Genomic DNA, 23,802 nt, shown 5'->3' on the forward strand with positions numbered 1-23,802 from the left:
CTAAGCCCTTTCTACCTATATTTTGAATACAATTTTGTGAAATAACTTGATACTTTCCTAACAAGTTTGTCCAAGAGAAAACTGCTTAGTAATTCCCATACCTACCTTTAGAAAAGGACCTGTAAAAGAATTTCACAAACTTGTAGAATATACCTAAAATGTTTTTCACTTACCAACTAAAAATGTTTTTGAGTAATTGAATTTACTTAATTCCCTTCCTTGAGAGGAAATTCAGATTTGACTTGTATGAAGTACCACAGAAACATGAGCTAATACTAATGGAATAAAATGTATCAAGTAAATTAACTGGTTATGAGTGTACAGCTGAAAGAGACCTTAAAGATTTTTCAGGTGGGAAAAGCAACCCAAGAATTCTTATCTCCCAACTCATTCCAGGATGCTTTCCACCACACTACAAGTACAGCTTTCTCCAAAAATTATCATCCAGGGAGTTCTTTTAGCCTACTCAGCCTCTAGGGGAAAAAAAAAGGCTTATTTTTTTTTTTAAACTACCTAAATGGCAATATATGGCATAAAGGAACAAGAGCTAGCCTTGAAGATAGAAAAGATCCAGTCCCATCTCTGACATTTACTATGTGACCCCAGGTAGGTCACTTAGCCTCTCAATGTTACCTGCAGTTAAGACTAAATTGATGAAGGAAAGATGCAGACTTGCATTGGTAGAGGCAGTTTTCTTTTTTAAGCACTCCCTATACTTATGAAATCAAAGCTCTTGCTTCTTACTCCTACATTAAGTTAGAAGAATGAAAGTAAACTCATTTGTCTATAAATAGGGAGATTAAATGTCATAATTATCAAATGAGCTATTGTCATGTTTTTTAATACATTAAACTATTTAAGTCAATATTAAAAGAAAATTCAGTAAGTATTTCATTCTTCCAAAAAACCTTTTCTCGAGGAAGTCCCAAGTCTCTATAAGCATATATGTTGAACAAAGTTCTATATATTTTCAACTCTGCAGCTTATAATTTTGAGAGCAGTTTCCTTTGGTCTACATCCTTAATCTAGTTACTATCTACACACACACCTTAATGAGTACTGAGATGAAATACAAATAATGCAAGGCGTATTTTATGAGTCTGCAAAAATGTATAAAGACAGAAGTCAGAGATAGCCTCAATTTGCTTTTGACTGGATGCACAAGTACCTCTGAAGTTTTCCCACAAAATAATTCTATTTAACAACAAAAGGAAAAATTGTGAAACTATTTCTAAAGCTAAATTTAGGTTGAACAGTTTAAAACATAAAATTTTCTATCAATTCTGACATACCCAAGTTTGAACTAGGAAAGGCAAATTGATTATATGAGGCTTAAAATTATTTGGAAAGATTTCCAAAAGTATTTTTTTTGATTATTCAAAAGTATTCTTGAACATGTCAAAAATGGACACACCTCACACCTCTCTATTGTCACAAACTACTAGATATTCAGTCTTTCAAGTACCATATTCATAAAATATACAAATATTTAGTAATTGCAAAAGCATTAGCCACTTATATAAAAAGCACCTCTAAATAACAAGTCTCTTCCTGATGCTACTACCAATATTTTTATCTGTAGTGTCCAAGCAGCATTTTGGGAAACTCAAAAATATCCCTCTTTAAATTATACCATAAGGTTTCAGCAATACTTTAATCCATAAAGGGAAATGCCAGCTGTTATTCTTCTATTACAATTTCTTTATGGGTGCCACATCATCTATCCATATCGTATCAGTGAGGAAGCTGTTGTTTCTTTGGAGTGTGTGTCACTACAATATATGGTGTATATATAACTCCTCAAGTAACCTGCATGGATCTGATGAAAAACACATTTAAGGTTACCTCTACAAGGTGCAGGAACAGAGTACCATAAACACCAGGGGACAATTCTCAATATCTTATTTTCTGGGAGATGGACTGGAAATAAGAACTCTCAAGTTCATCATAATGGAAAGCTGTTTCCCATTTATTCTTATATATTTTAGCGTTAAACTTTTTGAAGCATTGTTGGTTTGTAATGATCCTGCAAACTTCATGTGCAATTAGCTTTTCTACAATTTGGGGGATTTTTTTCTCCCCATAAAAGCAATTTAGAAGACCCTGAAGTATGTTTGGTTTTGGGGGGAAAAGAAATATAATCCTACATTAAAGGTTGGCATTAAATAGGCTAAAAAACCATTCCTTTCCAAAACTTTGCCTTGATGAAACAGAAAATCTGATTCTTGATTTATCATTAAACTAGGAAGTAAATTCATAATTTTTTAAAAAAAAATTCATGCCAACAGTTTCAATTTCCCACCAAAACTGCAAATAAGTAGTAAGATCAAGAGTTCACTAAATCTCCTAGAGCAATTCGTGAAATGACCAAAACAGGTAAGTGATCCTTCAATAATTAAGCATCACAATGAAACCAAATAGCTCTGTATCATAATTACTCTAGTAAGAGTAATTAATATGCATATTCAGAACTGGGATATTGAAATTACTATGGATATTCAGTCAAAGAAGCACACATTTGATTTCTATTTCCTGATAAACTATTGAGAGGATGTTATTATTCCCCCGAAATTGGAGAGATAAAAACAAATATAAGTGACTGGAGAGAGATACTTATGCATCAATCCCTCCTAGTCAGATAAGGAAATAAGTGACAAAGTCTCTTGCACTGAAGTTATGTATTTAACAGTTTTACATGTAATATTTATATATAAAAAACTTTTAAGTGCTTTTCTCCAATTTAAAAATCTAAAGAATTCAAAAATAAGGCATTCAATATTTGAAAAAAGTACAGATTTACAAAATGTGTATATTCTGTCATGAAAACTTCACACCAACATTATACACTTGGAAAAAAAATACAAACAGGATATATTACAAATTTATGTAGCAATAACTTAGTTCATACCATGCAATAAAAAGTACATTAATCAAGATACACAAGCTTTTAAAGGTTCTAAACTGAAGGGCTTTTTTTTTCTTTTTTGCAGACACATTAGGTATGCAAATCCTTAAAACCTGTGGCACTTAAAATTTCTGGTAGCCTTTCTACTGAGAGGTAAATTATACACAACAATGATGATGAGGATGAACAGAGCAGTTGTCTATTATGAATCATTCCAGCTTTGTTCAACAATAGCTGAAACTCTTTTCTCATATTCTCGTTTGTTTTCCTGATAAAGCTGCGCTGCCTGGCTATTGGCAGGACTGTTGGGATTAGGTTCATCCAGCAGAGACTGAAAGAGAAGAAAGGAAAAGTATACATATTTTATACCTGAAACAGAGTATGTGACAATAATACAAAAACAAAAGAAATCATTCAGGAGTAATAATCAATATTAATACATGCTTTAGTGCCCAAACTACTTGACTAATAATAACGCCCTGACAATGAACTTTCTCCAGAAACTAAGAGACAATAAACTAATTTGGCTGTTAAATACATTTGTTATACACAATTAATATGGAGGGGCAACTGGGTAGCACAGTGGATAACCTCTAGCTCTGAGGTCTGGAGGACTTCAGTTCAAATCTGGCCTCAGACGCTTAATTACCTAGCTGTATGACCTTGGGCAAGTCACTTAACCCCATTGCCTTGGAAAAAAAGAAAAAAGAATCACAACTAATATGGAAATAAGTTTAGCTATGTATAAACTATTTTTATATTACTTGCTGTCAGAAGGAGGGTGAGGGAAGGGAGGAAGAAAAATGTAGAGCTCAAAATCTGCCAAAAAATTAATGTTGAAAACTTATCTTTGCAAGTTGTTAGAAAAATAAATTTATATGTATATGTGTGTGTATGGCTCAGTCTAAGTGATGTTACAAACATCTGGTACTGAATCTTTTCAATTTCCTTCATATAACAATGTGTGTGTGTGTGTGTGTGTGTGTGCGCATGAGAGAGAGAGAGAGAGAGAGAGAGAGAGAGAGAGAGAGAGAGAGAGAAATTGGAGGATAAGGGAGAAGTAGGAAATTTCAAAGATTATTTCCACCACCATGGATATACTACCCTCCTCCTTCCACTTACTCTCCCTAACCCTGCCCCCTCATCAATTCCTTATTCTACTTCACTGATTTCTAATTATTTTCTACCATATTGCTTAGGGAAGGGAAAATACAGTTTTAACTACTAGGCAACCTAGTTTTGCTTTGCTCAGCTACTGTTATCTTAAGATACCTACTTTCTTCCCTAGTGCCCCTTTAAGTAAACAGAAGTCTATATTCTCCCAGATAACAAAAATATTCTTTCTGGGATTCTTCAACAAAATTTTCTAACAATGAAAAAACACGATTTACACTATTTCTAACAAGAAAGGCAAAGAATTTACCTGAATTGATGTTAAAATAGAAGACACATCATACGTTGGACTCCAACGATTCTGAAGGATATCTAAACATATGCTACCATCGGCATAGACTGCAAATATAATACTGAAGTCAATAATAGTCTACCTTATTATACTTTCACGAGTTCCCAGAAATCTTTCCCACACAAAATAAGATTCTGAGAAGCCCTCCTGCAATAATTTTCCAAAACTTCTCATCTTCATAGGAAGATAACTCTCAAAGATACCACCAGGAAGAAGGGTTATTATAATTAGATATCAGCATGAGAGGATTGAACTCGATAACTTTTTAAGGCACATGATCATTAAAACTTTAAAAATTTCAAATTATGAAAATGGAAAACAGCTAATAGCACTAAGAATATTCCTTTATGAAATATAACAATTCAAAGAGCCAAACTCTTCAGTATCCGCAACATCTAATAAAAAACAGTCACTTACCATTTGGATGAAACATCTTTGACAAGAACCTAACAGTGGGAGGTTTATTCGGATACTCTTCTGAGAATTCTATTACTAGTTTAAAGGTACCTAAGAGGGAAGAAAACAAAGCCAATCGGACAATTATGTGCAATCATTTGGCACCTTTTCATTACCACACAAATATAAATTTGCCTATTTTACTTGAAACTTAAAAGGTGGTATCATGTCTTAGTATCCTTACTGATGTTCACATAAATTGCCTGTGATCTGATTCTGAGATGGGAATAAAATAGGATTGCCAACACAGACTCATAAATATAATTTACTGATTTAAGCATAAGAAGCAAAACATCCCTCTATATGAGTTAGGCAGCATGATGTAGTGGAAAAAACAATGGATTTCAAGTCAGATAGCCTGGTGTATGACTTTGGGCAATATTCTTTATTTCTATGGGACTCAGTTTCCTCATCTTTAAAATGAAGAGACTGGACTTAAGAGTGATGGTCTCTAAAATTCCTTCTAATTCTACATCTGATCCTAATGGCTACATTTCTTTTTTTTAGAAAACAAAACGGTTGGGCAGCTAGGTGGCACAGTGGAGAGAGCACCGGCTCCTGAGTCAAGACAACCCGAGTTCAAATTCAGCCTCACACACACACACTTAATAATTACCTCAGTGTGTGACCGTGGGTAAGTCACTTTCATTGCCTTGAAAAACCAAAAAACAAACATACAAAAAAAGGAAATAGAGGAACTGTTTAGCTTCTCTATCACTTCATTGAAAGTACTTGGTTAGAATGCTAATATTTACAATACAAGTCAAATCAAACTAGGGAATACTCTGCATTTATCTCTGGATTTCTTATAGGGGCAGCTCTGAAATAGAAGAGAGGGGGTCTGCCTTTCAGCCAGGTTCAAGTCATACAAACTATTTGTGTGACCTAACATTCCAGAGAGGGAGGGAGTAGGCATTGTTAAGTTCTCTATGTATTCCCAGAAATTAGGACAATGCTTTGTACATAATGAGGAATTTTAAAATGTTTGTTGAAGTAAATTCAACTTCATATAATTAAGTCATTTTTTTAACCATAGATAATACTACCCAAGTAACCATACCTAAAATACCCCAATCTATGAATACTTATCCACTTTTTAGAGGACATGCAATTGAACATATTTCACAAAGTCAAAATCAACTTAGTTCAACTTTCATTGCTGAGGTCTAATAGAAAAGTTTCTTTAAAGTCAAAATCAACATATTTTAATTCAACTTTCACTGCTGAGAACAAATAAAAAACTTCTTTTCTTACCTCTACTACTCAAAACACCCACACATCCTCCTCCAATACTTCACCTATTTTTTTTCAGGCTTATTCAAAAGTCAAATGAAATCTACCTTGACATCAGAGGCTCTTATTTAGGGTAGATTTTAGAAAGTCTTTACTGGATTAAAATACTTGGTATTAAACAATTTTTAATAAAAGATTTTATCTGCTTATAATTTAGAATTTTTCTAAGAAGCATTAAGTCTAAGTCTAAGAAGCATAAGCAATTTGAATTACTTCAAATATGCATCCAATAGGGTTGATAATTTAAACAGTATAAAGAAAATCAGTTTTACAGAGAGAAGTGTTTGAGATCCATGACAATGAGTTTAATTAAACAAATATGGAGTTAGTTTTGCCATTTCTCTGCTTCTCTGTGAAAACAATCCAATTTGTGTGCAAAACTGAATACAAAATGTTTGCCACTTCTTAGAAGTGGGGAATTCTACTGATGTGTAAACTATTCTACATGAAGCTACTGGCAGCAGTGTTTAAAAACAACTCCTATTCACCATGCCAACAGTCACAGCAGCCTAAAAGCATGACCAACCTCCTGATGTTTACCTCATGGACATCTCTAGTATGTTATAAACTATCTAAATATAAACTATTCTCAACATGGTTACTGTCTCTAAATTTACTGTCCAGTATCCAACTGCTCTAGCAAAGTTTATTCTAGCTACAGAAGAGAAAATCCTTTGTGAGCTAACACTTCCTAATAGTCTACAATTTTTTGAATCTTTCTTTCTTTTTTTTTTTTTGCAAGGCACATGGGGTTAAGTGGCTTGCCCAAGGCCACACAGCTAGGTAATTATTAAGTGTCTGAGACCAGATTTGAACCCAGGTACTCCTGACTCCAAGGCCGGTGCTTTATCCACTACGCCACCTAGCCACCCCTTAAATCTACTTTCAAAACAGGCTTACAACAGCAGGAAAAGATTTTAAGCAAAAGGTATTAATATGGAATTTAAAAGCATTCTCTTCATGTAGAAGATAGAAAATATCACCATAACCACTTACCATCCTCAAAGGGTGTGCCTTCTGGCCTGAAAAATTAAAAAAAAAATTCCAATTAACATATGCTCTACAATATACTCCTGTAAGATGGGAACCAAAACACTAAAATTTAAAACAATTTGGAACAACTAAGCCAATTTATTCTGGTTTCCAGGAAATTTAATATCTCCTATCATTACTGAAATAACTGGAGAGATAAGAGTGGTGGCCTGGAGGTTCTTCTTTCATAGTTTATTATCTGACATCAGATATTTTACAGCTTTATGATCCTGGGTAAGTCATTTAACCCTGTTTGCCTCATTTGTCAAATAAGCTGGAGAAAGAAATGGCACATCACTTCAATATCCTTGCCAAGAAAACCTTAAAATGGGATCATGAGCATCAGACACAAGTGAACAACAAAATATTATCCTACTGAGAAATGAGGTTAAGTTCAATATGGATCTTACCTCTGATAAGCTTCTCTATTGACTGTCATTTTTCCCTTGCTCTGAATCTTTTCCCCCTCTTCTCAAATCAATTTAATCTTTCCCAGAAGCTTTAAATACAATATGGCCAGAGCATATTAAAGATTTTAAAACAAATAATTACTATGGTAAGTTAAATGTAAGTTTATTGTTTATTAAATTATTCCCATTATCTATGAAAAATAATCAGACTTTTAAAAATTCATTCTGGGGCAAAGGGAGAACTTCTAAAAGTTATTAACAATTATATATTTTTAAAAGGTCAGAAGTCATTCTATAGTAATTTGAATTTAAAGCTTCTAGTGTCTACAATCACAACTAAACCCTAGGAACAAAAAGAAATGGAATAAAGAATGAAAATATAAGCAAATTTTTAAAAAGGCATAATGGAATTTTAAATGTGATGATATGATAAAGTTTTCAATTTAACAAGAAGTTACTGAGGCCAGTTACATTTTCCATTTTTTATTTACAGACACATAGAGTATTTGTATTTAATGTATTGTCACATTTAATTAAGTGATACTTTCCCTTCCACAGTAAAGCTGAAATGCATTCTGGGTTGTATCTGTACATAGACTGGCTTGACACAGAAGACTGAGTTTCTTTTACCACACCAAGCTTAATTTTAACTGGTATGTAGAATATTTTACTTTAGTGCTCAAAGGATTGTGAGCTCATTTATTATTACCTACTACTTACCCAAATATAACTGCATTCCACTGCATGATGTTGTTTTCAGATGGTGCGCCGCTGACACCCACAGGTGGGTCTTCTTGCAATCTAAGAATTAAACAAAGCAAAAAAGTTGACTATCAAACCCAAGGAGAAGACTTACCAAAGCACATAGGATCATTGTTCCATATAGTCTTCTAGAAATTCTAATCAATCGATGCTATTTTAAAATAGATGTGTATCTTTGCAGAAAGGACAAGGGCTCCTTTTCAACCCCTCAATGAAAAATCTAGAGGTACCTAAACCTTGCTGCTTTTAAAAAGTTATATAGTACTCCAGATCCTCTAGAATTTTACAGGATTTAGGATCACTGATTTTCCCCTTGGTTACTTAAGATGGTGTTCTCTTAAGAACTTACCATATAGCATTAACTGAACAGCCCAACTGCCAAGGTAATTCTCATGACTGGATTTAGGGCTAGATAGGGTTTGCTTTAGAAGTCATCCTAGGTCATGCCCTTCAATTTATGGTGAGGAAACTGAGGCCCAGAGAATTAAATAATTTGCGAAAGATCATAGAAAGTAGCAAAGCTGATGTTCAAATCTAAATCCTGACTCCCAAGTATTCTCTCCATTTTACCATCCTGTGTTCATTGCCCCTTCATTCATTTTTATATTCCTGCTAAAGTTATAGGACAACTTACATTTTCATCCTGCCCCTTGCTACCCTGCAACATGGAGGATAGCATGTAATTATTACTGTAACAGCTATGTCTACTGGAGACAGCTAGGTGGCACAATGGATGGGCCTGAAGTCTGAAAGATATGCCTTCAATATTTAGCCTTATATACTTACTAGTGTGACCTGGGCAAGTAAAACTTAAAACTCTGGTGTCTCAGTTTTCTTAACTATAAAATGGAGATAACACCTACCTCCCAGGATTGTTGAGAGGAGCAAATATTTAATGGAAAATGCTTACTATGATGCCTGGCACAAGTATATAGAAATGCTAGTAATTATTATTAGTAGTATATCAATCTACTAATAAAAATCTGATTTTTATTCAGTTTATTTCAGGAGATGCCAATTTACTTGGGATCATACTGGAAATTAGGATCTTCTAATCCTGAGGTGTCAAATGTACTGCCTACAGCACTCCCCAGTTGAAATCAGATTAAAATGGAACTGGGAAATAAATTAACAAAATAAATGAAAATACTATGAAACATAGACAATTTACATGTACACACTAAATCAATTATGTAGCCCACAGGAAACCTTCTATATCTTTGGGTTAGTGAGTTCCATTTTAATTTGAGTTTGACACACTAATCCAGTCCAAGGCTCCTCATTTCACAGATGAGGAAGTTGAAGCTAAGAAATGTTGGGTTACTAGACTATGACAACATACAGATTGTAAGCAGAAATTGCTTTCTATTCCACTCTAAGTGGTGCACTGAAGATATAAGGAAGATAGGGAAGCATATAGGAACAACTTCCAAAAAGCAGGTAGTTCTTTTATTGTCCTTAACTTTCTGATTATAAAAGCCTTCTTAAAAGGCATTGCAAAACACTAGGGGTCTAAAGAGTGAATGTGTCAGGGTTAGACTGACAAGCAGAAATATAACCTTCTTCAGGGTCATTCAGCTGCTCCCCAATTATAAACTCATAGTTTATTGGCTTCTAAATTTAAGTAGGCAGAAATCAGACCAAGGTTGCAAGTGCAAGAAAGCCATATAACTAGATTAGAAGACAGGCTAACAATAGTCTTTTTCTTTGAGTATAATATCACCAAGTGATACATTACTTTTTAAAATTTTCTCACAGCTTCATAACTGAAGCTATTTTGTATAATGGTACAAAACAGAGTTGTAAATTGTAAATACTGGTCTCTTATACTAGTAATAACTGTGATGACAATGATTCTAAACAAAACTGCTACACAAAAATATCAACAAATGGAATGGCTGATATTTATATGGTTTTATGAAATTACAAATCAGTTCACATACATGTATCTAATTTGATGCCATAAAACGACTGGACACTCTGAAGTATTGCAACTATCATTATTCTACAATTAATAAATAGGGAAACTGAGTCTTGAAGAAATTAAGTGCCTCATCCAAGGTCACACAATTAATTAGATGCTGAGTCTAGTAAAAGGGTTATAAACAGCCAGTGTTTAAAGGGTATATTCAACTGCTAAGCAAGCCTTTTGTAAGAGTAAATTCCAGAAGAAGCAAGTCAAAGGTCTGAACAAAGAAGGTACCCCAGGATATCAAAGTCAGAACAACAGTGATCAACAGACAAGGACAGGAAGCTTCAGTTTTCATATCTAAGTAGTACATATTTATTTCTCTTTTATAACTGACACCCTGCAATTCACTACCATTCCCAAAATAATATTACAACCCTTTCTAAAACAAGTTTTGTATACTCAACTAGTAAAAGTCGCTTGATTGCAATATCTTCCATAATAGCCACTACTTACTTATTAACCCCAATTTGTTCCTCAAGGTACAATTTTTTTTAAGCATTTAGAGCTGTAGTGCATAAAAAAATTTTAGACCAGAAGTAGGCTGTATCCAAAGCAAAATATTTTAAGATGAGCTGTACCTGGGACCCAAAATGTAAAGTATTTCCTAGCAAATTTTTAGAAAATCAAACCAATGAAACATCTAAGCCAAAGTGTTTTAAAGATGTTGCTTTTGGAAAAAATCAAAAGCTTCAGTGTACTATTTTCCAGGACCAAGAAAAAGACTATGATATGGGATCAACAACCACCTTCCCCAGGTAAACCTTTTAAGGCTTCAATATAAAAAAGCTGTAAAGTTTTAAAAACAAAATATTATTGCAAATTACTACAGCACTGGCACATATATATTTTCATCTTCATACTAAATTTTTTTCTTCTTTTTACTAAGGGTTCAAGCATATTGCATTTAAGCAATTTTTTTCTGGGGAAAAGCTATCTACAATATCTCAACAATTGGTCCATAGTTCAGGAAAGTAAGCTCTCCAGCACCTCAGCCGAGAACTTAGGCGGGTGTGGTGAAGTAACTAAAAACTCTGAAACAGAAAATGCCTGGTCCTGTCCGGTCAGTTTGTCCCTGGCCGAAAAGGCGTTTCTAACATCTTAGAAGTTGTCAAGTCCAAGGTGGATCCGACAGCTCTCCAATAACTAAAGTAGAGACCTGAAGATCAGGAGTTGATCCCACCAGACCCCGAAACCTGTTGGACAAGAACTGGAACCCGAGATTTGGATTGGCTCCGCACCCTGTACGGTTGTTTTTGTTTTGGCTTTTTTTTCCGGCGGGGGGGGGGGGGGAAGAGGAAAAAATATTAGTCTCTACTCTGGCTTCCCCCAACTTTTCCCTCTTCATCGCGAAGCCTAGCCCCAACCCCGGAGAAGGGGTGTGAGTTTCAATTAGAAAAATACACAATAAAGATTCCAGTTGGGGGAAGGGGAGTCTCCTCCAGGGAAAAAGGACACCCAGCTGGAGCGAATAAAACAAATGAAACAAGAGGAGGACCAAGGTGAGGGTAAAAAGGAAGATGTATAACCCCGGTTTCTCCAAATGTGGGGGTTGGGGGGTCCACTGGATGTTCGATCTCATTACAATAACAAATGAAACCTAGGCAGGCAAACAAAGTCAGCGCCTTCGCCTTCCCCTTCCCCCTCTCCCGGCTCCAGCTCCAAACATGGGGGTGTCCGAGCTCCTTCCTCTGTTACAAAAACAAACGAAGATGAGCCAGACCCTCCGTTCCCAAACTTGGGGGAGTCGGGCGCGCCCTTCTCTAGAGGGGGACAGAGAGGTGGGCCAAATTGGAGGCCTGGGCAGTCTTCCCCACCCCCATCTTCGTCTAGGAAAGGGAAGAGAAAATTGGAATTCCCTTGGCCCGGAAATGAAGGACGGCGGAGCGCAGCCTCAGCCCCGGGCCCTACCCCCAGCCCCAACCCGGGGTGTGAGCCGGGGCAGGCCGCGTCGCGGAGCTCCAAGAAAGGTGCCCTGCGGCCTGGCCTGGCCGGGATGGGTCTCCAGTCTCCTCTTCGGCTCAAAGACTTCGGGGGAGAGAGGAAGACGGCCCCCAAATAAGACGGGGACATCTGCTGGGGGGCAGTTACCGCTTGAAGTCCCGCATGAGCCTCCTCCTGGCCGGGGTCGACATGATCCCCCCGCTCCCCCGTGGTCTGTGTGAGAGGAAAGAGTCCCGAGCTCCCCACCCCCCACCCCCCCGCCGCAGCACTCAGGAGCTCCGCCACCGCCAAAGCTTCACAAACAACCCGCAATGACTTCTTCCTCCGCTGCACAAAAGATCCCTCCGCCCTTCGCCTGTACCACTATGGCGACTCCGTAGGAGGGGGAGGAAAGGGAGGAGTCTGAACGAATTCTACGTCCTTCATCAGAAAAATATTGAGCCTTTGACTGTAGTACTATTCTTCAATAGAATATGCCTTATATTTGCCTCATTTCCTTTCCATAGTGAATAACTAAAACCCTATCTCAACCAATCCTCTGCTAGCTCCCCCTTGATACAATCTTAGACTCGTCCGAGTGGGGAGGAGTCGGAGATGCGGGAGGGGGTGATGCAACTAGCTCCTGAGATTTCGGGCTAGAGGAAGGACAATGACGCAAGATCACGTGATACTCGGTGATGCTGTCAACAATTCGGGGGGGAAGGGAACTAGACCACGTGGCCCCGTGACGCAGGCAGAACTGTTTCGGAGACCGGACTGGAATGGTGAAGGTTCTAGGAGAGTTTTGACCGGTTTTCCGGGGTTGGAAGGAGACTCGTTTTAGGCCCGGAGTCCGAGTCGCCCATCAGGAACCACGGCTTCTGCCCTCGCTCTCAGCCTGTTGCCAGGTCGAACGGAAAGCTTGCATTTCTTTTGCCTTTTTCCTCTCAAGATTTCCTGGGACCCCATCCATCGGGCGCTTCCTCTCCTTGCGCACTCCGCAGCCCTTCTTGTTTTTTGGGGGTCTTTGCGAGTTTCTGTGGTGGAACAGCTCAGGGCCATGTGGCCAACGGGGTGATCTAGACTACAAATTTAGCCAGGTTGAATAGTCTTCAGAAGATAGATATGTACCACCGCCCTGGTCCTGGGGCGTTGTTAAAACTCTTTAAATTGTGCAAATACAATTTTAGGTTTAGATTTACCTCAGTCCCTCTTCCTTCCCAAAGCAGGCCCGAGCAAAAAAAAAAATACAATTCTCAAGCTGTTGAAATGCTGCTTGGATGTATCGATCTGTAGGACCGTAGTAGCCAGGAAGAGTTTTTGTTGATGAGCAACAAGGAATGGTGACCCTCCCATACCCCACCCCACCCCCACCTACACACAAAGAAATAAAAATGTCCAAATGTGCATATACATCTATTCTGTATTGCACTTCTAGAATTGGAACCCCTAGGGAGGTACATGTATGCTTATGTACAAAATGATATTGGAATATCAGGCATAACGTTTTTTCCTTGAATGAGATCTATTTATTTTGAGGGTTTGTAACAGAATTTCTGGATTTTGTCTATAAGAAATCCTTGATTCTGTTTTGAAAAATGTCCATATACAGCAGGTTGGGATTTCATATAATGTTGACCTTGTGTTTTTATTTGTTCAAGAACTATTTCTTAATAAATATTATGTGCAAAGCATATGCCAGGTTCTGAAAGAGCTACAAAAGTAGCTAAGATCCCTGTGAGTTACAAAAATAATTGCTATATAATCTATATCCCAGAGGAATTCTCAATCTATCAGGAGATTGTATGTGATAAATTATATCAATACACCCAGAAATGTATTACCATTTTATAAAAGGACATTTATGGTTTTAGCCGAATGAAGGAAATTGCCATCTGGCAAGTTCAGTGATGAGCATATTCTCCAAATTCTGAGGGGTATGTATAGAAAGTAGGATTGAGATGCTGACTTGATATCACCTTATTATCTCTAATGAAAGAAAATAAAAATGTTAAAGATCATGTAACATAGCAAAGTATTTCCTAAGCCACTGATACTGTTAAAAGTACTTTCAGTAAATTGGAGATCACCCTGTCAAAACTTACTGTAATAACTCTCCTCTATATTTAAATCATCAACAGATCTGTATAAAGTGACTATGGGAGCACTTACATTAACTACTCAGGAACTGATGAACATACGAAGTATAGATAACACATAGAGTTTATCTTGTCATGATAACTTTTTGAAAGACAGTTTGTAAAGAATGGTAGGATCCAATTTTCACTGGCTTGTCCCCCAAGCATGGAAAGGTCTCTTTTTTCATCTCCATCTATTACTGTCATAGAATTTTTTCAAGTGTCAATTAAAGTCCTACTTTCTGCAAGAAGTCTTCCTGGTGCTTCTTAATCTTAATGCCTTCTCTCAGATTACCTCCAATTTATTCTCTGTTTTGTTTTATTTGCATATTTCTACCATTAGACTGTGAGTTCCTTTGAGAGAAGAGGGGAATTGGGGCCTTTTTGCATTCCTTTATATCCCCAATTTAGCACAGTTCCTAGCACATTTAATAAATCCTAGTTAACTGACTATTGAATACAAAATAATTTCCAGATGGAAAGAATGCTATTAATTGGAAGGACTAGAAAAGGCCTTGTATATAAGATGGCACCCAGCGAAGTGGATAGAGCACTGGAGGTGCTAGGTCAGGAGGACCTGAGTTCAAATTTAACCTCAGATACTAATTAACTAGCTGTGTGACTTTGGGCAAGTCACTTAACCCCACTGCCTTGCAAAAACTAACCAAATAAAGAAAACCCTATCTCTCAGACAGATATAGAAGTACCTTTTACAAACTAGATGACCAATTGTGCAAAGGAATGGAAGGAAGAGTTGAAATATATGATTCAGTTGCTGTCAGATCAGTTTGACTGGTTTGGAGATGCTACTAAGGGGGCTAATCTAAAAGGAAATTAGAAATGTGAGAGTCATGTTGCAGACGGCTACTAAAACCAAACTATGATTTTGCATTTTATACTGGAGACAATAAAGATGCATATAAGATTTTTGAGTAGGGGATTGTCAAGTTCAGAGGTGAAAGTGAATATGACAGCTGTGTGGGGCATGGATTGAAGAAGGGAGAAACTAAAAAGTGTTGGGAAACTATAACAGCAATCCAAACAAAAGGCAATGAGACTTTGAACTAGGGCAGAGGCTATATGAGTCAAATGAAGAGGATGGATGTAACAGAGTTGGGGAAGTAGGAATGGCAAAACTTAGAAATTAATTGCTTAGAAGAATAGTAGTAGAAGATCAAGGACTAGTCTACCTGTCAGATCTATGGAAAGGGGAACAGTTTATGACTAAGGAAGAGTTGGAGAACATCACTAAAAACCAATTAGATGATTTCAATTACATTAAATTAAAAAGTTTTTGCACAGATAAAACCAATGTAATCAAGATCAAAAGAAAAGTAGTAAATTGGGAAACAATCTTTACAACTAATGATTCTGACAAAGGACTCATTTCTAAAATATACAGAGAACTGAGTCATATTTTTAAAACAAAAAGCCATTCCCCAATTGACAAATGGTCAAAGGATATGCAAAGGCAATTTACAGATGAGGAGATCAAAGCAATCCATAGCCATATGAAAAAATGCTCTAAATCATTAATTATTAGAGAAATGCAAATTAAAGCTTCTCTGAGGTACTACCTCACACCTCTCAGATTGGCCAGTATGACCAGGAAGGATAAGGGATGTGGGAAATCTGGGACACTATTACACTGTTGGTGGAGCTGTGAACTCATCCAACCCTTCTGGAGAGCTATTTGGAACTATGCCCAAAGGGCAACAAAAATGTGCATACCCTTTGACCCAGCAATACCACTACTGGGTCTATACCCTGAAGAGATGAGGAAAAAGGGTAAAAACGTTACTTGTACAAAAATATTTATAGCAGCCCTGTTTGTGGTGGCAAAGAATTGGAAATCCAGTAAATGTCCTTCAATTGGGGAATGGTTTAGCAAACTGTGGTATATGTATGTCATGGAACACTATTGTTCTATTAGAAACCAGGAGGGATGGGATTTCAGGGAAACTTGGAGGGATTTGCATGAACTGATGCTGAGTGAGATGAGCAGAACCAGAAAAACACTGTACACCCTAACAGCAACATGGGAGTGATGTTCAACCTTGAAGGACTTGCTCATTCCATCAGCGCAACAATTGGGAACAATTTTTGGCTGTCTGCAAAGGAGAGTGCCATCTGTATCCAGATAAGGAGCTGTGGAGTTTGAACAAAGTACAAGGACTATTCCCTTTAATTCAGAAAAAAAAAAAATCCCAGATGTCTTATGGTTTGATCTGGTTACCTCTGAGAATTCTGTTCTCTTTAAGGATATGATTTCTCTCTCATCACACCCAATTTGGATCGAGGTACAACATAGAAACAAAGTAAAGACTGACAGAGTGCTATCTGTGGGGTGGGGGTGGGGGGAGGGAAGCAAGATTGGGGGAAAACTGTAAAACTCAAATAATATCTTTAATAAAAATTTAAAAAAAAGAATAGTAGTGCTCTCAGTGGAAATAGGGAAATTGAGGCTTCATTTTATACTTAAAAAGAGTGATGGGTTTGGAATCACTTGGTGTGGGTAGAAATCCTGGATTTGGACAAGGCATTAACCTCTCTGTGCTTTATTTTCCTCACTTGCAAAAGAAAGAGTTTGAATTAGATGACCTTTAAATCAATTCTATAATTCTATGAAAGAGGGATGGGGTTTGGGGGAGGAAAAACAGTGACTTCTATTTTAGACATGTTAAGTTTTAGATGTATCCAGATGAAATGTCTAGCAGGCAGTTGGTGTTATGGGACCAAGGTGCAAGATGAGATTAGGGATTCAAAAGATATGGAGATTGGCTTTGATAGTACTACCTGGTAATGGATGGAATATTAGTTGAGGGAGAGAGAAGAATTAAAGATAAACCTAAGGATATGAATGAAGAAAATCCAATAAATAGATAGAAATAGTAAAGTTTTAGACATCATGATTTTGAAATGATGGTAGAATATCAAAGTAGAGATGTGAGCTCTAGGTCAGGACTAGAAAATCAAAAATTTTTGAGTCATTGGCATAGGATTAGCAATTGAAGCTCCTGGAGTGAATAAAACTCCCAAACAGAATATGTATAGAATGTATAGGGTCAAATACAGACCTTTGTGGGAACACTTGTGTAAAAGGTGTTGAAAAGAAAATGAGGAGCTGGTGAAGGAGACAAAAGAGTGTTTAGAGAAGCAGAAACAGAACCAAGGGAATTTGGTGTCTCCAAAACTGAGAGAATAATAATTCATATTAATTTTGCACTTTAGAGTTTGCAAGTGATAAGGCAGCTAGGTGGCTCAGTGGATAGAGCACTAGCCTTGGAGTCAGGAGGACAGGAGTTTAAATCTGGCCTCAGACACTTAATAATTACAGCAGTGTGACCTTGGGCAAGTTATTTAACCCCAATTGCCTTGCAAAAAGCAAAAAAAAAAAAGTTTGTAAAATGTTTGAAAAATAATCTAGAGTATCCAGTAGGAGGTGATGGCCAACATCAATACTACAAAAAGGTCATATATACATACATATATATACATATATATATATATATATATATATATATATATAAGATTTTTTTATTTTGAGTTTTAAAATTTTTCCCCAATCTTACTTCCCTCCCCCCAACCCCCACAGAAGGCAATTTGCCAGTCTTTACATTGTTTCCATGGTATACATTGATCCAAATTGAATGTGATCAGAGAGAAATCATATCCTTAAGGAAGAAACATAAAGTATAAGAGATAGCAAGATCAGACAATAAGATATCAGGTTTTTTTTTCTAAATTAAAAGTAATAGGGGATGGCTAGGTGGCGCAGTGGATAAAGCACTGGCCCTGGAGTCAAGAATACCTGAGTTCAAATCTGGCCTCAGACACTTAATAATTATCTAGCTGTATGGCCTTGGGCAAGCCACTTAACCCCATTGCCTTGCAAAAACCTAAAAAATTAATTAATTTATTAAAGGTAATAGTCCTTGGTCTTTGTTCAAACTCCACAGTTCTTTCTCTGCATACAGATGCTTACAGATGGTATTCTCCATTGCAGACAGCCCCAAATTGTCCCTGATTGTTGCAATGATAGAATGAGCAAGTCCATCAAGGTTGATCATCACCCCCATGTTGCTGTTAGGGTATACAGTATTTTTTTCTGGTTCTGCTCATCTTGCTCAGCTTCAGTTTATGCAAATCCCTCCAGGTTTCCCTGAATTCCCATCCCTCCTGGTTTCTAATAGAACAATAGTGTTCCATGACATACATATACCACAGATTATTAAACCATTCCCCAACTGAAGGACATTTACTTGATTTCCAATTCTTTGCCACCACAAACAGGGCTGTTATGAATATTTTTGTACAAGTGATGTTTTTACCCTTTTTCATCATCTCTTCAGGGCATAGACCCAGTAGTGATATTGCTGGATCAAAAGGTATGGCACATTTTTGATGCCCTTTGGCTGTAGTTCCAGACAGCTCTCCAGAAAGGTTGGATTGAGTTCACAGCTCCACCAACAATGTATTAGTGTCCCAGATTTTCCACAGCCCTTCCAACAATGATCATTGTCTTTTCTGGTCATATTGGCCAGTCTAAGAAGTGTGAGGTGGTTCCTCAGAGATGCTTTAATTTGCATTTCTCTAATAAGTAATGATTTAGAGCAGTTTTTCATATGACTATGGATCACTTTGATTTCTTCATCTGTAAGTTGCCTTTGCATATCCTTTGAAGGTCAGAGCTATTAAAGACTGAAAAAATGCCAATTAGATTTGGTAATTCTAAAGTTATTAGTGATTTCAGAAAGGGCAGTTTCAATAAAGTGAAAAACTAAAGCTGATTGCCAAGAGGTTGAAGGGAAAGTGGACAGTGAATACATAGAAACATTAGGTAGACAGTTTTTAAAAAAATAAAATGTATAAGTGAAGGAGAGAAGAGAGATGGAACAGAATTTAAAATCTTTTTTTAGGAAGACTTCAGAAGACTTGAACAAGTTTATAGGCAGACATGGATAAGCCAGTGGCAAAAGAGAGATTGAAGAGACCTGCAAGGAGATAATTGCTAGAACATGGTCCTGGAGAGGAAACACTCACATCCTTACTACATGTTGGGGGTGAGGGAGGAAGGATTAAAGGTGAAAGTAAAGATAAAACCACATTTCTTCTGACAAAAAGACAGAATGTAGAGTCTTAAGGAAGTTCTGTTTTGAAGAGAAAGGAAGATGGGAGAATCAACATTGCATGACCTCTTTAATCTCAGCAAAGAAGGCTAGGAAAACTGCTTTAAGTGGGGAGTTGTGGGGTGATGTCCAGGGAAGAAAATAGAAAAGGAAATATTTGGGATAATAACTGTTAGGAATAAGATAGTAATATGACAAGATAGAAGAATTGTTAAATAACCTGATGAGTTTATATGTCTTGAATTTGAAGTAGGTCATCCAGGAATGAGGATTTGGAGATGGGGAATGAACAAATACATGAGCTTTATGTTTATAAATTATAATGGATTTAAGAACTAGTGTAAAGCCCTCATTGTACAAATAAGGATCCTGAGGTCTATAGAGTTTAAATTGTTCAAGGTCACAAAGGTAGCCAATAATTGAGCTGGACTTCAAACCCAAGTCTCAGATACCAAATACAATTCCTTATGGGGGGCAAGGGACTAGAATAACAGCTAGTGAAAAAGAGGCAAACTATGGGGGTTAGGATTGCATTAAAGACATGTATAATGGGTGTGAGGAAGAAGTAGGGAAAACAATGATTAACAATAGTCAGTCAATAAACATTTATTAATTACTTTTACTACATGCCAGGCAATGGGTTAAGCATTGGTAATAGAAAAAAAAATAGTTTCTTGCTCTTTTCCCTCATGGGAGAAATCATAGGAAAAAATGTACATAACTAAGCTATATACAGAATAAAGTTGAAAGGTACTTTTAGGGAGGTTTTGAGAAAGGTTTCCTGTAGAAGGTGAAATTTTAGATAGGATTTGTAGAAAGATCAGGGAATCTAGGAGGTAGAGATGGGGGAAGAGAACATTCCAAATATGGGTTAGAGCCAATGAAAATGCCTGGAGTAGGGAGATGAAGTGTTATTTGAGGGACAACATGGAAGTAAAGTTAGTGTCACTGGGTCAAAAAAAATATGTTGAAGGGCTAGTAAGTTAGTAAGATGCAAAAATGGAGTGGAGGGGCCTAGGTTATGAAAGTCAGAGGAGTTTATATTTGATCTTAGAAGGAGCTATTGGGGTTTGATTGGGGGTATTGACATAGTCAGACTTGTATTTTATTAGGATCACTTTGTCAGCTGAGGGGAGAATGGATTAGAGTTTGAATAGACTTTGTAAGACCAACCAACCCATTATTGAAATAGTCCAGTTGTGAGGTGATGAGGGCTTGTACCAGAGTGCTGGCAGTATCAGGACAGAATGGGGTATTTGTGAGAGATGTTACAAAGATAAATCACTAAACTCCCACACTAAACCCTGGAATCAAATGCACCTTTATTTCTGTTGTTTATATTAGGGATATTTGCTGCAAAGAGATAATAATGGTATAAAAAAGCCTGCAAGCAACAGGACTACAAATGTAACAGAGTATATGCATTTTCCAATTTAACAATACAGAGTTTTGTGAACACTCTAGTTGGGGTCACTCAACCTTTTATGCATTTATACCACATCCCATGTATATAGACTTTTTTCCCTAGTCCCTTCCTTCAAGAAAGAATAACAATTTAAGGTCATCTATAAAATTTAATTTAGTTGTTAGTACTTTAAATGTGAAATCTTTATTTATTGGATATTCTATCAGAGAAACTAAATCATATTAATTCTGACACTCTTGCTATAAATGAAAGTAGACAAAAGGAAACCAGAGAAGAAAAAGAAACTGGCAAAGTAGGTTTTATCCTGTGACCAAAGGCAATGACAAACTACATTCATGGTACATTTGACCATTTAGTAGTATGGTATACACTGTAAGTATTTGTAAAAAGATCAAAAGAAGGGGCGGCTAGGTGGCATAGTGGATAAAGCACCGGCCCTGGAGTCAGGAGTTCCTGGGTTCAAATCTGGTCTCAGATACTTAATAATTACCTAGCTGTGTGGCCTTGGGCAAGCCACTTAACCCCATTTGCCTTGCAAAAACCTAAGGGAAAAAAAGATCAAAACATAATTTGAAACTAGGTGGTTTCAATACAAAAGGTGAGCATGGTGCAAGATGATGAAAAATATATTGGAGAATACATTCAGTAGTATGAAATGACACAGGTCAAAGTTTATGAATTACAAAAAAGCTTATGTTTATATCACAAGAATACTTTTTTGAGAAAATATTAAAGAGTAACTAGACATATGCTGAATATGATGGGAAAAAACTTATATAATTTTTTCCTAGATACCATCAGCTCTGTGGGATAGATTACATTCTTTAAAATAAGTTCATCAGAGAAATTACTTCAATATTTTTACTCACAGTTATTGCCCAGTGTATTTCCCTCCATCCATTCCTCCCCACTCCCATTTAACCCCTCCTCTCTCTTTTCACTTTGTCCCTCTTCAAAAGTGTCTTGTGGGGCAGCCAAGTGGCGTAGCAGACAGAGCACCAGCCCTGGAGCCAGGAGAACCTGGGCCCAAATCCAGTCCCAGATATCCAAGAAACTCTCAGTTTTGTGACCTGGACAAGCCACCCAAATCTGCCCCCCCCTCCCCCCTCCTTGCAAAAAAAAATGTTGTATCTGACTACCATCTCCCATGATCTTTCCTTTCCTCTATCACCTCCTCCCCATCTCCCCTCCCCTTGTCTCCTTTCTCCCAGATCCCTTCTCTCCTTTTTCCTCTGGGGTAAGAGAGATTTCCATACTCTATTGATTGTAGGTGTTGTTTCCTATCTTAGTCTTTTCTGATGAGAATGAAGGCTCCCTCATCCCCCCTCATCCCCCCTCACCTCCCCCTTCCACTCCATTGCAAAAGCTTTTTCTTGATTCTTTTATGTGAAGTATCTTATCATTCTACTTCTCCTTTCCCTTTCTCCCAATACATTCCTTTTCACTCACTGACACCATCTTTATAATATGTATCTTCATATTCAGCTCCTTCTAACAACTCTAATAAATGAGAAGGTTCATATGAGCTACCAGTATCAAGCAGTTCATGATCCATGCAAGAATACAAGCAGTTCAACATTATTAAATCCCTCATAATTTACCCTTTTCATCCACCCTATCTATGCTTCACCTGAGTTTTGTACTTGGAGATCAAACTTTTTGTTCAGCTCTGGTTGTTTCAACAGGAAAGTCTGAAATTCCCCTGTTTCTTTGAATGTCCATATTTTCCCTTGAAAGATGATGTTTAGGGGCGGCTAGGTAGTGCAGTGGATAGAGTACCAGCCTTGGAGTCAGGAGTACCTAAGTTCAAATCTGACCTCAGACACTTAATAATAGCACACCTAGCTGTGTAGCCTAGGGCAAGCCACTTAACCCCCTTTGCCTTGCAAAAAAAAAAACATTAAAAAAAAAAGAGAAAGGTGAAGTTCAGTTTTGCTGGATAGTTGATTCCCCTTGTAATCCAAGTTCTTTTGCCTTCTAGAATATCATATGCCAAGCCATACGAGTCCTTAATATAGACACTGTTAAATCCTGTGTAATCCTGACTGTAGCTCCACGATATTTGAACTGTTTCTTTCTGGCTGCTTGTAATATTTTCTTTTTGACTTGGGAATTCTGGAATTTGGCTATAATATTCCTGAGAGTCTTTTTTGGAGGAATCTCTTTCAGGAGGTGATCAGTGGATTCCCTCAATTTCTATTTTACCTTTTGTTTCTAGGATATCCGGGCAATTTTCCTGGAGAAATTCTTTAAAAATGAAGTCAAGGCTCTTTACTAGTTATGACATTCAGGTGGCCAAATAATTTTTAAATTATCTCTCCTGCATTGTTTTCCAGATCAGTTGTTTTTCCAATGAGACATATGTTTCTCTAGTTTTTCATTCTTTTGACTTTGTTTTACTTTTTCTTGATTTCTCACAAAGTCATTAGCTCCCCTTAGCTCCATTCTACATTTGAAGGAATTATTTTCATCAGAGAGCTTCCTTATCTCCTTTTCCATGTGACCAATTCAGCTTTTTTAAGGCATTCTTCTCCTCATTGATCTTGTGGACTGCTTTTTCCATTTGACCTAAACTGATTTTTTTAAACATGTTGTTTCCTTTGGAATTTTTTTCTATCTCCTTGACCAAGCTGCTGCCTTGGTTTTCATGATTTTCCTGCATTGCTCTCATTTCTCTTCCCAATTTTTCCTCTACCTCCCTTACTTGATTTTCAAAATCTTTTTTTTGAGCTCTTCCATAGCCTGAGACCAATTCCTGTTTTTCTTGGAGGCTTTGGATACAGAAGCTTTGGCTTTGGCATCTTCTGATCATGTGTTTTGACCTTCCATGGGACCAAAGTAATCATCAATGATCAGATTCTTTTTTTTTTCTGTTTTCTCGTTTTCCCAGCCTA

At 37.0% G+C, this 23,802-nt stretch overlaps 1 protein-coding gene across 1 annotated transcript; it reads right to left on the minus strand.

The window, feature by feature from the left end:
- Positions 1 to 1,448: 1,448 nt before the first annotated feature.
- UBE2B (ubiquitin conjugating enzyme E2 B) lies at positions 1,449 to 12,492 on the minus strand. The gene is made up of 6 exons (XM_074213554.1): positions 12,384 to 12,492; positions 8,282 to 8,362; positions 7,116 to 7,141; positions 4,788 to 4,877; positions 4,329 to 4,417; positions 1,449 to 3,236 (listed from the first exon to the last, which is right to left on the minus strand). Exons 1-6 carry the CDS (start codon positions 12,425 to 12,427, stop codon positions 3,108 to 3,110), a joined length of 459 nt encoding a protein of 152 aa, XP_074069655.1. The 5' UTR covers positions 12,428 to 12,492; the 3' UTR covers positions 1,449 to 3,107.
- Positions 12,493 to 23,802: the final 11,310 nt, after the last annotated feature.

The sequence above is a fragment of the Macrotis lagotis genome, chromosome 1, assembly GCF_037893015.1.
Source record: "Macrotis lagotis isolate mMagLag1 chromosome 1, bilby.v1.9.chrom.fasta, whole genome shotgun sequence".
In the NCBI taxonomy this organism is placed as follows: domain Eukaryota; kingdom Metazoa; phylum Chordata; class Mammalia; order Peramelemorphia; family Peramelidae; genus Macrotis; species Macrotis lagotis.